We start from the raw sequence: 14484 nt of genomic DNA, 5'->3' as shown, positions 1-14484 counted from the left end.
GAGAGAGCCGAGAGACAAACCCTTGTCCAATCCCGATTGAAGGAAGGAAAGAAACCTGGGTAAGGCAAACGGCCAGGGGATAAACCCCCTCTCAGAGCACCAGGCTAAGAATATCCTCCAAGTTCTGTGATAGATCTTGGCTGACGTTGGCTTCCTGGCCTGTCTCATAGTGGCAATGACATCTTGAGACAACCCTGAGGACGCTAAGAGCCAGGACTCAATGGCCACACAGTCAGGTTGAGGGCCGCAGAATTCAAATGGAAAAATGGCCCTTGAGATAGCAAGTCTGGTCGGTCTGGGAGCGCCCACGGTTGCCCCACCGTGAGATGCCACAGATCCGGGTACCACGACCGCCTCGGCCAATCTGGAGCGACGAGGATGGCGCGGCGGCAGTCGGACCTGATCTTGCGCAACACTCTGGGCAGCATTGCCAGAGGAGGGAATACATAAGGCAGTTGAAACTGCGACCAATCCTGAACTAAGGCGTCCGCTGCCAGAGCTCTGTGGTCCTGAGACCGTGCCATGAATGCCGGGACCTTGTTGTTGTGCCGAGACGCCATGAGATCGACGTCCGGCGTTCCCCAGCGGCAACAGATCTCTTGAAACACGTCCGGGTGGAGAGACCATTCCCCCGCGTCCATGCCCTGGCGACTGAGGAAGTCTGCTTCCCAGTTTTCTACGCCCGGGATGTGAACCGCGGAGATGGTGGAGGCTGTGGCCTCCGCCCACAGCAGAATCCACCGGACTTCTTGTAAGGCTTGACGACTGCGAGTGCCGCCCTGGTGGTTGATGTACGCAACCGCCGTGGCGTTGTCCGACTGTATGCAGATCTGCCTGCCCTCGAGCCACCGATGGAACGCCTTGAGGGCTAGATACACTGCCCTTATCTCCAGAACATTGATCTGAAGGGAAGACTCTGTCGGAGTCCAGGTTCCCTGAGCCTTGTGGTGGAGAAAAACCGCTCCCCATCCTGACAGGCTCGCGTCCGTCGTGACCACAGCCCAGGATGGGGGCAGAAAGGATTTTCCTTTCGACAGAGAAGTGGGAAGAAGCCACCACTGAAGAGAGGTCTTGGCTTCCAGAGACAGAGAGACGTTCCTGTCCAAGGACGTCGGCCTCTTGTCCCATTTGCGGAGAATGTCCCATTGGAGTGGACGCAGATGAAATTGCGCAAATGGAACTGCCTCCATTGCTGCCACCATCTTCCCCAGGAAGTGCATGAGGCGCCTCAAGGGGTGCGACTGTGCCTGAAGAAGGGATTGCACCCCTGTCTGCAGCGACCGCTGTTTGTCCAGCGGCAGCTTGACCATCGCTGAGAGAGTATGAAACTCCATTCCGAGGTACGTCAGTGACTGGGTCGGAGACAATTTTGACTTTGGAAAATTGATGATCCACCCGAACCTCTGGAGAGTCTCCAGAGCAACGGTCAGGCTGTGTTGACAAGCCACCCGTGAGGGTGCCTTGACTAGGAGATCGTCTAGGTAAGGGATCACCGAGTGGCCCTGAGAGTGAAGGATCGCTACGACGGATGCCATGACCTTGGTGAAGACCCGTGGGGCTGTCGCCAGGCCGAAAGGCAGTGCCACAAAATGAAGGTGTTCGTCCCCGATGGCGAAACGCAGGAAGCGTTGATGCTCCTGAGCGATCGGCACATGGAGATAGGCATCCTTGATGTCGATTGATGCTAGGAAGTCTCCTTGGGACATCGAAGCGATGACAGATCGGAGGGATTCCATGCGAAACCTCCTGGTTGTCACATGTCTGTTGAGCAATTTTAGGTCCAAAACGGGACGGAATGAGCCGTCCTTTTTTGGCACCACGAACAGATTGGAGTAAAAACCGCGACCGCGTTCCTGAAGGGGAACGGGGATCACCACTCCTTCTGTTTTCAGAGTGTCCACCGCCTGAAAAAGCGCAACGGTCCGCTCGGGGGGCGGGGATGTTCTGAAGAAACGAGTCGGAGGACGAGAGCTGAACTTTATCCTGTAACCGTGAGACAGAATGTCCCTCACCCATCGGTCTTGGACATGTGGCCACCAGGCGTCGCAAAAGCGGGAGAGCCTGCCACCGACCGAGGATGCGGTTTGGGGCGGCCGAAAGTCATGAGGAGGCCGCCTTTGAGACGGTGCCTCCAGCGGTCTTTGGAGGACGTGACTTAGACCGCCATGCAGAAGAGTTCCTCTGGCTCTTCTGTGGTCTGTTGGACGAGGAGGGTTGGGATCTGGCTGAGGGCCGAAAGGACCGAAACCTCGCTTGAACTTTCCGTTGCTGAGGTCGGTTTGGTTTGGGTTGGGGTAAGGACGAGTCCTTTCCCTTGGATTGCTTAATAATTTCATCCAATCGCTCGCCAAACAGTCGGTCGCCAGAAAAAGGCAAACCGGTCAAGAACTTTTTGGAAGCAGAGTCTGCCTTCCATTCGCGTAGCCACATGGCCCTGCGGACTGCCACTGAATTGCCGGATGCTACCCCTGTACGGCTAGCCGAGTCCAGGACAGCATTCATGGCGTAGGATGCAAATACTGACGCCTGAGAAGTCAAAGATGTTACTTGTGGCGCAGCGGTACGGGTGACCGCATTAATCTCAGACAGACAAGCTGAGATAGCCTGGAGTGCCCACACTGCTGCAAAGGCTGGGGCAAAAGATGCGCCTATGGCTTCATAGATGGATTTCAGTAGGAGCTCTATCTGCCTGTCCGTGGCATCCTTGAGCGATGCACCGTCAGCCACTGCTACTACGGATCTAGCCGCCAGTCTAGAGACTGGAGGATCCACCTTGGGACACTGAGCCCAACCCTTAACCACGTCAGCGGGGAAGGGGTAACGTGTGTCATTAAGGCGTTTAGTAAAGCGCTTGTCCGGGAAAGCCCTGTGCTTCTGGACAGCATCTCTAAAGTTAGAGTGATCGAAGAAAGCACTCCGTGTACGTTTAGGAAACCTAAACTGGTGTTTCTCCTGTTGTGAAGCCGAATCCTCTGTAGGCGGAGTTGGGGGAGACAGATCTAGCACCTGGTTGATGGACGCTATAAGATCATTTACTATGGCGTCCCCTTCAGGTGTATCCAGATTGAGAGCAACGTCAGGATCAGAGTCCTGGGCTGCGACCTCCGCCTCCTCCTCTAGAGAATCCTCAAGCTGAGACCCCGAACTGCGTGAAGAAGTCGGGGAAGATTCTAAGCGAGCCCGCTTAGCTGGTCTGGGACTGCGGTCCGTGCCGGAGTCCTGCACGTAATAACTAGAGGCCACACCAGGAACACGCTTAGTAGCAGACAGAGAGGGGCCTGGGGGTGATCCCGCAGTGCCCGGGGCCTGTGTAAGGGCCGGTCTGGACTGCAAAACCTCTAGAAACTTAGCAGACCATTTATCCATAGACTGAGTCATGGAATGAGAAAGCGACTCAGAGAGTTTGTCAGCTAAAACAGCAAACTCTGTCCCTGCCATCTGGACAGGGGAAGCCGGTGGATCTACCTGGGCCGAGGGACCCCCTAGTGCCTCAGGCTCCGGCTGAGCGAGTGCCACAGGGGCCGAGCATTGCTCACAGTGAGGGTAGGTGGAACCTGCAGGTAACATAGCTGCACAAGAGGTACAGGTAGCAAAATAACCCTGTGCCTTGGCCCCCTTGCTCCTTGTGAACGACATGCTGTTGTCTCCCAGGAGCGTGATCACTGAGGGTATATAGCCAACAAGTTAACAATACAGCTGAACCAGAAAAGTATACAAATATAATGTATCTATATACAGTTCAGCACCCTAGGGGGACCAGCACCGGTAACCGGTGTGGCTTACCAACCGCTCCAGCGGTGTGTGGCCACCAGATTCCCTGCCTCGGGTCTCCCAGAGCTGCAGCCAGACGTCCTCCACCGGCAGGATGTGTTAAAATATGGCTGTCGGCGTTCACAGGGGAGGAGGGAGCCGTGGGCGGACTTACAAAAGTGCGGGAATCTGGTGCCCCATAGGGATTAGTGAGGGGGGAGGAGGACAGCTATGTGTGCTCCAGCCCTCACTGTCGGCGTCAGCCCGGCCGTCCCGCCCTTGCCCCTGACTGGCAGGCCCGTGGGCGGGCGTTTAATGTACTAGGCCGCAAAAGCCGGGGACTAAAGTAGAAACCGCGGCCGGCCAGCAGGCATGGTCGGCGCGGTAGTCCCGTACAAAAAACCAACGCTGCATGCGCTGCAGCGTCTGAGGCCCAGGTGCTCCATGCACCGTCCCAAAGGGGACACAGAGTACCTGTAGTTGCAGGGCCTTGTCCCTGACGATACTCAGTCTCCTGTCCGGCAGATACCACCAGGGGCTGCGGAGGGAGCCCGGTCCCAGTGCCTGGATGACCGGTTAGGATCCCACTTCACCCAGAGCCCCTAAGGGATGGGGAAGGAAAGCGGCATGTGGGCTCCAGCCTCTGTACCCGCAATGGGTACCTCAACCTTAACAACACCGCCGACTCAGTGGGGTGAGAAGGGAGCATGCCGGGGGCCCTTAGGGGCCCTCTTTTCTTCCATCCGAAATAGTCAGCAGCTGCTGCTGACTAAAATGTGGAGCATTGTGTGCATGTGTGCCTCCTTCAACACAAAGCTAAAAACTGATGGGCCCGTGATGCACGGGGGGTGTATAGGCAGAGGGGAGGGGTTACACTTTTTAAAGTGTAATACTTTGTGTGGCCTCCGGAGGCAGTAGCTATACACCCAATTGTCTGGGTCTCCCAATGGAGCGACAAAGAAAGGAAAATCTATACTCATGCAACTATCCTAAGCCATACCACTGAAGCACAGCTTGGGTTCCACACTGGTGACTTTTGACTGCTGCAGCCAATCAATGGCCACAGCCGTGAAAAGTTTAAAAATATAAAATCAAGTTAAATGTTACGTCTGTAAACATGTGATCTGTAAGCAAAGACCAGTATAACTTGAAGGTGGGTTTCAATGCAAAATACCAAACAAGTCCCCCAATTATCCTGGGCCTTTAATAGTATTTGTCTCCTCAAAAGGGCCAATGAGACCTTTTGGACTCCTTTAGGTTTTAGGGCTGCAACCCTTGCCCCCATAATAGTTATGCCCCTAGCAAAGATACTAGTAACAATGGTGAAGACGCCAACAATGTGATAAATAACTACATACTCCTGTTTATTGTGATCTTGTAGAGGATTAGTCGCTTGTCTCCATACTTACCGCTCCGGTTAGAAGCTCTAGACCGGTGAATGATAAGTTGTTAGGTGCCATGTCAACAAACTGAGGAATGGTTATGAAACTGAAGTTCACCACAAACGAGAAGATGTTGAACATCAGCAGCCATTTGATGAAATTGAAGTAAGAAAGAATACTTGTTCCGAATTTTCCTCCTATGACTTTGAGTGTGCCATGCCAAAGCTGAAGTGACTCAAACATCTCTAACGCCACCTGCTTGGATCTCCGTAACGACTAATGAGAAAGACAAATGTGGATGAAAACAACTCAATTTTATACTTTTAATTATCCTCCTTTAAATAATTAAAGTGTTGTTGCCCAAAAACTCAAATTATCCCCTTTTCTATTGGCATCAATGATGATCACAGGATGTTCAACCACTAGGACACCAGGAATCCAAAGTAAAGGTTCTGAAACCCCAGAAATTGGGCTTTGCAATGCTGTCCAGAGCTGAGGTGACGTTTACATGTAGAAAACATGATTATGTTGTATGATGCTACTTCTCATGGCACTTGATGATGGTAGAAAACACCATAGCAAGCTACTAATTACACTATATCACAATGCAAGAACATAACTAAAGAATCTAAGATGCCACAGCTTTAAGATGAAGATCTAATACTCAAGTCACCCTCGTCTGATGTCCATGACCAAAGCTACTTGTTGTCTATTTCCTGAATAGTATCGCTACATAATGACATCTTAGGGGCACTTTGCACACTACGACATCGCAAGCCGATGCTTGCTATGCCGAGCGCGATAGTCCCCGCCCCCGTCGCAGCTGCGATATCATGGTGATAGCTGCCGTAGCGAACATTATCACTACGGCAGCTTCACATGCACTCCCCTGCCCTGCGACGTCGCTCTGGCCGGCGAACCGCCTCCTTATTAAGGGGGCGGGTCGTGCGGCGTCATAGCGACGTCACACGGCATGCGGCCAATAGAAGCGGAGGGGCTGAGCTGAGCAGGACGTAAACATCCCGTCCACCTCCGTCCTTCCACATTGCCGGCGTGAGCCGCAGGACGCAGGTAAGGTGATGTTCCTCGCTCCTGCGGCTTCACACACAGCGATGTGTGCTGCCGCAGGAACGAGGAACAACATCGTAACATCGGTCCTTCCGAAATTATGGAAATGACCGACGCTACATCGATGATACGATTTGGACGTTCTTGCGCTCCTTAATCGTATCAAAAAGGATTTACACACTACGATATCGACTGCGATGCCAGATGTGCGTCACTTTCGATTTGACCCCACCGACATCGCAGCTGCGATGTCGTAGTGTGCAAAGTGCCCCTTACAGGGTGTGTCCACTATTGACCAACTCCTTTAAAGGTCCTTTCAAGAGTATGCTATCAAGATGTAGGTATGATGAAAGGTAATATGACCATTGATCCTTTTACACTAATGATTAATTTTTTACACATATACAAATATTCCACCTACTACGTTAATACTGTGGAGACATCCAGTGCAACAGTCCGTTTGTAAGACATTTTTTACAGATTTCTGCTTCAGCTTCACAACTTTGTACCTGTGGAGATTCACATAATAGTGCAAATCAGTAAGTAATCATAAGCAATGGCTTAAGTAACAAACAGTAGAGACAAAAATGTAATAAAATATTTAAATGGCAGTGTACTTTAAGAGAAATGAAAGATAATGTAATACATTTACGGTCTGCAAATCACTTTCTATAAAAAATTATGTTGCCCCCATCCCCATAAAAATCATTCCATTAGGTTCTCTCCATTCTGTCTGATTTGCTGTCTACTGCCTGTTATAAAGTGTTATACATCACTCGCAGCAGAGAAGCTGAGATGGAAGTGGAGGCATGGGCATAACAGAGAGTAGGGCTTTCATGAGAGCAGGACAATTCCTGGACCCATTAAACTAGTATGCACACAGGAAGATTCAAAGGAGTATTCTCAAGTTATTATTTGCTTTCATTAGTCAGTTTGAAAATAAGCAAGTTTGCAAATAACTTGCTTTCTGCTGTCATTCTCCTGCTGTGAGAGCTTATATCTTTCATAGTGTACAGCTGATTTTATGAAGCTCGGTCATTGGTAGCCTAGCGTATGCAGTAGGTATATTCCAGGAGAAGGGTTAACGCCTTTTTCCCAGCTACCTCTTTCCAGCCCACTGATTTCTATATGCAAAACAAAAAAGTCAGTGGAGCCTCTGTTAGGTGGACTTTACACGTTGCGACATCGCTAGCAATTGCTAGCGATGACCAGTGCGATAGCACCCGCCCCCATCGCACATGCGATATGTGGTGATTGCTGCCGTAGCAAACATTATCGCTACGGCAGCTTCACGCGCACATACCTGCTCGGCGACGTTGCTGTGACTGCCGAACAATCCCTCCTTCAAGGGGGAGGTGCGTTCGGCGTCACAGCGACGTCACCGCGACGTCACTAATCGGCCGGCCAATAGAAGTGGAGGGGCGAAGATGAGCGGGACATAACATCCCGCCCACCTTCTCCCTTTCGCATTGCCGTCGGGATGCAGGTAAGGAGATGTCTGTCGTTCCTGCGGGTTTACACACAGCGATGTGTGGAGCTGCCGGAACGACAAACAACATCGTACCTGCGGTCGACCCGATATTATGGAAATGAACAACGTTACACAGATCAGCGATATTGTACGCTTCTGTGCTCGTTCATCGTCGCAACTAGGATTTACACGTTGCGATGTCGCTAACGGCGCCGGATGTGCGTCACTAACGACGTGACCCCGACGATATATCGGTAGCGATGTCGCAACGTGTAAAGCCCCCCCTTAGGAGTCTCAACAAAGAAATAGCCAGATATCCCTTCGGGAAGGACCTAGCCAAGGAGTGGCTCTTTTTAGGAGACCACCATAACCACCATATTAAGTGGCCCTTTTAGTCAATATCCAACTCTTTGACAAGCCCACTGATTTCTATACAGCAGCTATCTGCTTACCTTCCCACATCTCGCAGTTAGTTCCTGAGAAGCTTCTGTTATACATTTTGCAAAATTACCAGCCCTGCCATCAGTAGCTTTCAGAGCAGGTCTGCTAATCATGGCTCTCACTGTCATGATTTTTCGAATGCACTATTATCTCCATGTGACAGCAGTTTAGACTCAGAACATTCCACTAATACCTGAATGTGTTCCAACAGAACTTATGCCGAGCTTTATAGTTCTACTATTACTATAGTACTATTACTAGAACTGTCACTCAGGAGTAAAGTCCACCCTGTCAGAGACCAGGAAGTCAAGAAATTCTAAAGAGACTGCAGAGCTCTGAGCTGCTCAAGAGACAAAATGAGAATACTCCTTTCTTGTTTTAAGAGTAGCAAGACTTTGCTTTCCTACAGGTTTTGTTTGACAGGACAGCTATGTTTTAAAGGGACCCTGTCACCAGGTTTTTCTCCTATAAGCTGCGGACATCACCAGTGAGCCCTTATATACAGCAATCTAGAATACTCTCTATAAGAGCCCAGGCTGCTTTGTATAATTTAAAAAACACCTTTATTATATTCACCTAGTGGGTGGTCCCATCCAATGATTGTCACTGCTCTCACTCCGGCGCCTCCTCTACCTTCTGCAATTGCTGTCCTCCTTTCAAGCCCTGTGTGGATGACGTGTACTACATCATCCACACAGAGGTCGCCATTGCGCTCCTGCGCATGCGCACTTTGATCTGCCCTGCTGAGGGCAGAGCAAAGTACTGTAATGCGCAGGTGTGAGAAAAGGTCAAAGACCGCTCGCGCATGCGCACTACAATACTTTGATCTAACCTCAGCTGGGCAGATCAAAGTGCGCCTGCGCAAAAACGCAATGCAGGCCTCTGTGTGGATGACGTAGGATACGTCATCCACACGGGGCTTGAAAGGAGGACGGCGACTCTACAAGAAGTAGGACGAAGAACAGCTACGCCCATCGGACCGGTCTGCCCACTAGGTGAGTATAATAAAGATCTTTTTAATGTTCTAGAAAGTGGCCTGGGCTCTTATATACAGTGTTCTAGAATGCTATATATATATAAGAGCTCACTGGTGGTGGCCACAGCTCATAACGGACAGGTTCCCTTTAATGTAAATAAAAATCCATTGTTAGCTATAACAGGGAGCTTCAACTCTCTCGCTCTGGAACATCACAGATCTTGGTGCATCCCTTCATGGAAGTATTTGGATGTTTAAAGGAGTATTTCTGCACAGCTCACTACCCCATCAGAACCTGTAAAGGGCCAATAATATCACATATACTGATGTCTACCCGTTGGCATGAGCGAGCAGGTGACATTGTGCCCATATCCTATTTATTACAGTAGGATGGGTGCCCAATACCGGCCACATGACCAAGCAACCTTGGAGATAAAATTAGATGTGATGTTACTAACTCCACTCATCTCCCAAAGAGAGCAAGGCTATAAAATCCATTTAAACAGTTTCCAATGTAATAGGCAATTAGTTAATCTCAAACACCAATAGGAATAAGAAGACATTCTATCCATTGGAGTGAGGAAAACCTGACCTGGTGCCAGGGTTTGAAACACTGACCTAACCTCATGCAAAATACTTGGGAGAACTGCATTTATTTTGTGATACATATATTACATGCACCATTGGTGTATATACATTGTTTTCAATATAGAAAAGAATAACTATGGATCATATATACCACTCTGCATTCATGTTTTTACTAATACTAAGTTCTTACCTAAACTCGCGCTTCTCATTTAGACAGGCTGGAATCTTCCGGACCTCCTTGACTACGTCAGCAGCTGACATTTCCGATAGCTTTTGTATCAACTTTTCATGTTCTAATTAAATTGTAAAGAAGAAAAAAGAAATCAATGCAAAAAAATATAAAACTATACAAATTATGGTCTAAATTCACAAAGAACAAACTTTTTGTAAGATGTATAATGGTGAGATGACATTTCTCTATACATTTTTTAGGCTCTCTTCACACTGGTGAGATATATAACAGAAGACACAATATTGATGAGCGAATGATATGAGATGAACAACTCTTTTCAAAACAGCATTTGCCAGTTTTGCCGAATTTTGATGAATCGATTCAGCACAAATCAAAAGTATTCCAAATCCTCCAAATGCCTTGAAAAGATAGGGGTAACACTTTGAGGTCTCCTAGGAGCAAAGCAGTTCAAGCTCCTTATCGCAAGTGTGGTGCCCCTGACCTGGTCAGGCACCACTGAGTACTGCACCCATGCTGGGTCAGTACAAACCGGTAATCCCAAAGGCTGAGTAGGGTGTGTACATACAGGCACCCTTTGACCAGGACACACACATTAGAGGGGACCCCTGGGCAGACCCAGGAGGGGGCGTAGCCCTCGCATCTCAGTTAGTGTCGTGCTGTAGTGAAGCTGGATGGGAGTTGTGCAGTGGCAATCAGAGGAGAAGGAGTGGAGCAGCTGTGTCTGAAATGTAGAGCTGTAGAACGGAACACTGTCAGACCCTGCACGTGCAGTGGCTGCTGGCATGGGAGAACATTACCACCAAGTCAGACTGAAAGACATCCGAAGAAAGAGAGCAGTAAGGAGTTGAGTACGAGGACTCATGGTAATGAATGCTCACACGGGGTACAGGTCCCTAGAGCCAGACATCCATTTAGTGGTCTGCTAAATCCTGTAGGCGGTGGGACTAGAGGTTCCACGCCAGCCAACACAGAACCCGAGCATCAACAGCAACGAGGGGGCCCATAAGGAGGATCGAGCCTGGAGCCATCTTATCCTTTGTCACCGCTGTCAGCAAACGGGTCAGAAAGGGGAGAAAGGCAGCAGCGACTTCCCTGGATGCATCCCACGGTACTTTAAGTCTGGGGTGGTCCGAAACAAAGGTGCTAGGAAGGCGAGTCAGCAGTCACCCGTATATCAGCCTGAAGGATACCTGGTTCTATCTGGTTCATCATAGCATCGCCCGGGTTGTCTCACTCTACCAGCAAAAAGTGAGTAAAAACCCTGAAAGACATTTCTGGACTGTGTGTGAGTTCTTCTGTGACCTATGGTACTACGCACATACACCCGAGCCCCTGGGGCCAGCCTCACTCTCGGGAAGCCACACCATCTAACTGCAATTACCACCAGCCCCAGACGCTCGCTAAACTGCAGTGGCGGTCCCCCATCACCCTGACCGCAAAACCGAGAGTGGCGTCACGATTCCTATTAAAGTTAACCTGACATACCTGTTGCCAGAAGATTCCCAGCATGTGAAGACCCTGAGGCGATCTGCAGGTGAGGGGCGTCACACAAGCAGAATTAGTAATGTTATAGTGACCTCAAGATAATATGGCTGTGGGTAAATGATAGCTATTCTTTACTGTTTCTTCAGTCTTTTATAGCATACTTTCCCTACCTTTATTTCTAAGCTGTGACATCCTCTAACTATGCAGTTCTAAATGGCTGCTGCATTTCCTGCCTGTGCTTTTATACAGACTATGACAGTCTCTCCTGATTGGCTGTGTTAAACAAGGTGATGTGATAGCTGCAAGGCAGTACGGGGAAGCAGAGACGGCCATGCCCAAGGTCATGTGATCCTTCTCTAGCTATCTAATGCAATCTTCTGCATTATGTAAAATAATGGAGGCGATTTTAGACAATTTGTGCAGTGCAAATCACATATTATCCAAATTCACTGGGAACAGAAAATTACTAAAAATCTGACACAAAATTCTATTTCCATGGAATTAATTGTCTTATTTCTAATCCTAACCCATGAGGAGTCAGTAACAACAACCCCCAGCATTTCACTGTCTGTTATCTGTAGTAACACTGTGGGTTCCCTCTATATTATCCTTATATATAGCCAGCACAACACTTTTTAACTTTTAGAACAATGCTCTATCTTGGTCAGGAAAATAAGACCCCCCCCATGATTTCCTTTTCATAATCTGAAAATAGTAAAAAAACAGGAAGAATCCTACTGGGAAACATGTTATCAGCATACTGGCTGGAAAAAGATGGAATAATAATGAAGATATATAGTAGTTACGTAGTTACATAGTTACATAGGTTGAAAAAAAGACCTAGGTCCATCTAGTTCATCCTTCCTCCACCAATTATACTGTACATTTTGTCATTAATTCATTTATAACCAACCAAGATGTAATTTAATATATCAGCTCTGGAAGAACAAATCACCCATTTTTACTAGGGTCCTAAAGCACTAAAGTGCTTTGTTACACAAGGATTCATCACACATATTGCTAGACTAAGTATTCCTCTAGACATCCAGGACAGTTTAATGAAAACTCAATTGGGGGTCGTACGGACTATTGTTTTTTCAGTAAAGCCAAGAGGAATAAGCAACTGAAATGACGTAGAGTAGAAAAAAATATGAGAACTTTTATTTCCAGGCATTTTAGTTTTAGAAAATGCTTGGTTTCTGCAGTTTTAAAAATGGCCTAGGGGTAAATCTTTTTAATGTCTATGCCTTTGTCATGGGTGTGGCGCGGGTGACAGACAGTCCTGTGGTGTCCGGCTATAGAAGGTCACAGCATTTGGCTGCACAAACTGCTCTCTGACCTTCTATTATTTCTTATTGATTTTCATCCCCTTCCCTTTAGGACCTTGCAGATTTCCTCAGGCTGTCAGCTGCTGTTCATCAGCACTTCCCTTGTCTTTATATACCTTCACTTCCTATTACTCGGTGCTGGTGATATTTCATATATCTTTGTCAAGTTTTGACTGTTAGTAGTTGGTCTGCATACATCTGGTGAATCTTGGTGGCTGTTGCAGTTTCTCTCCCTGAGTTAACTGGAGATAAGTTGTTGTTTTCCCTTGTTTATTATTCCTGTGTGTCCTTTAACACCTAGTGGGATTGATGCAAAGCTCATCCCATCCATTCCCTCATTAGGGCCCAGATCAGGGTCCGCCTAGAGTCAGGTATCCTGCTCGGTGCATAGGTGCAGAGCCTATCCAGGGCAGTGAGGGAACCCAGAACCGAGCGGTAGGCTTGATCAGGGTTCACCATCTCCCCCTTCCCTAGATACAGGGTTTCCCTTCCCTTTCACTTGGTACTTCCCCGTACCTAGAGTTACAGCCTTTCTACCAACTCATCAGACATTTATTTACATGCTCCCTTTGGTAATTGCTAGAAAAGCATGCAACATGATTGATAACGTTGTAGGGATTTCTTCTATGGCTCGTTAGGTCCAAATTCTGTCCATATGCAAAATAAGTATCATATGGACAGCAGGCTTACCGATGCAACTCAATATGGCGGGTCACATGAACAGTTTTGCACATGAACCAATGGTTTGCATGTAAAAAAAAAAAATTGCAGCATACTATGATCCGGATTTTGGATAAGACTCGCCCACTATAAGTCATGGGTCAGCCAAAAGAGGATCAGACATGGATTACCATCTGTATGTTATACATTTTCCCCAATTTTATTACGGTAGGAAACTGTATATGGCCTGTAACATTTCCTAAATTCTTCAGTAAAACATGGATACCATATGGAGGTCCAAAAGGACATACAGATTTCATATGGATGGGTTTGTTCAGACAGCTACATTTAAAGACTTTGTGCTGACTAGGTTCGATAATAACCTATGTGCAAGAGTACATAAGATTTCTGGGGCTTTGATATAGATGACCAGGGGAGGAAAAACCATTGGTGCAACCTGTGCAGTCGCACATGTGCTCAAAAAGTAAAAGGGTCAACGTGCACCTCCAGAGCAGTACATAAAAGGGTGCATGATGATGAACTATTGGACTGCAAAGGCTGCACATACTGTTCCTCCTCACTTTTGTCTGTGTCTGTCCCTGTGGAGGACCTATGGTTCCTATGCTTAGAATAAGCCTTCAACATCAGATTAGTTCAACTCTCAGTTTCCAAATTGATCAGTTAATAGAAGAGTCCTCAACTCTATGGCCATCATTGCATCCCTTTATATTGATTACAAGGCTCAGCACAACACATTTTGTAGCCACTGTGCCCATCGCTGTACCCATATTTAGGTTACGGTTGCACAGTGATATTGTTATGTCACCACCAGAGTCCGCTCCATCGACTTCTACTCCGATCGCCAGGCGATGCCATGGCTGGCTGTGGGTGGCGGGTGTCTCCTAGCTGAAGTACCATCATTCAGCTACAGCCAATGGGAAGACATCACACCCTTCTTAATTCCCCTCCTGTCTGCTGACCTCTGCCAGAGATAGTTCTGATTTCCTGGCTCCTGTTACATCCTATTCTGTTTAGTGATTCCTGTGTGCTGACTTCTGCGTGTTTTCTGACTACCTCTCCTGCCTGCTGTTTTTGTACCTCGCTGCCTGATCCGGATTTGACCTCTGCTACGTTTTCTGATT

The 14484-nt window shown here is 48.0% G+C and overlaps 1 protein-coding gene across 2 annotated transcripts in view; it reads right to left on the bottom strand.

The window, feature by feature from the left end:
- The window catches only part of TMC5 (transmembrane channel like 5), a 203667-nt gene that overhangs the window by 84511 nt on the left and 104672 nt on the right, over positions 1–14484 (bottom strand). For both annotated transcript variants that reach the window (XM_075319132.1, XM_075319133.1), the window contains exons 6-8: positions 9867–9969; positions 6622–6709; positions 5160–5408 (exon numbers count right to left, since the gene is read on the bottom strand). In XM_075319132.1, coding sequence (XP_075175247.1) covers positions 5160–5408; positions 6622–6709; positions 9867–9969 — 440 coding nt within the window. The remainder of the gene's footprint in view (positions 1–5159; positions 5409–6621; positions 6710–9866; positions 9970–14484) is intronic.

This window comes from Anomaloglossus baeobatrachus, chromosome 7 (assembly GCF_048569485.1).
Source record: "Anomaloglossus baeobatrachus isolate aAnoBae1 chromosome 7, aAnoBae1.hap1, whole genome shotgun sequence".
NCBI classification, from domain to species: domain Eukaryota; kingdom Metazoa; phylum Chordata; class Amphibia; order Anura; family Aromobatidae; genus Anomaloglossus; species Anomaloglossus baeobatrachus.
This window is presented reverse-complemented; position numbering and strand designations above follow the sequence as displayed.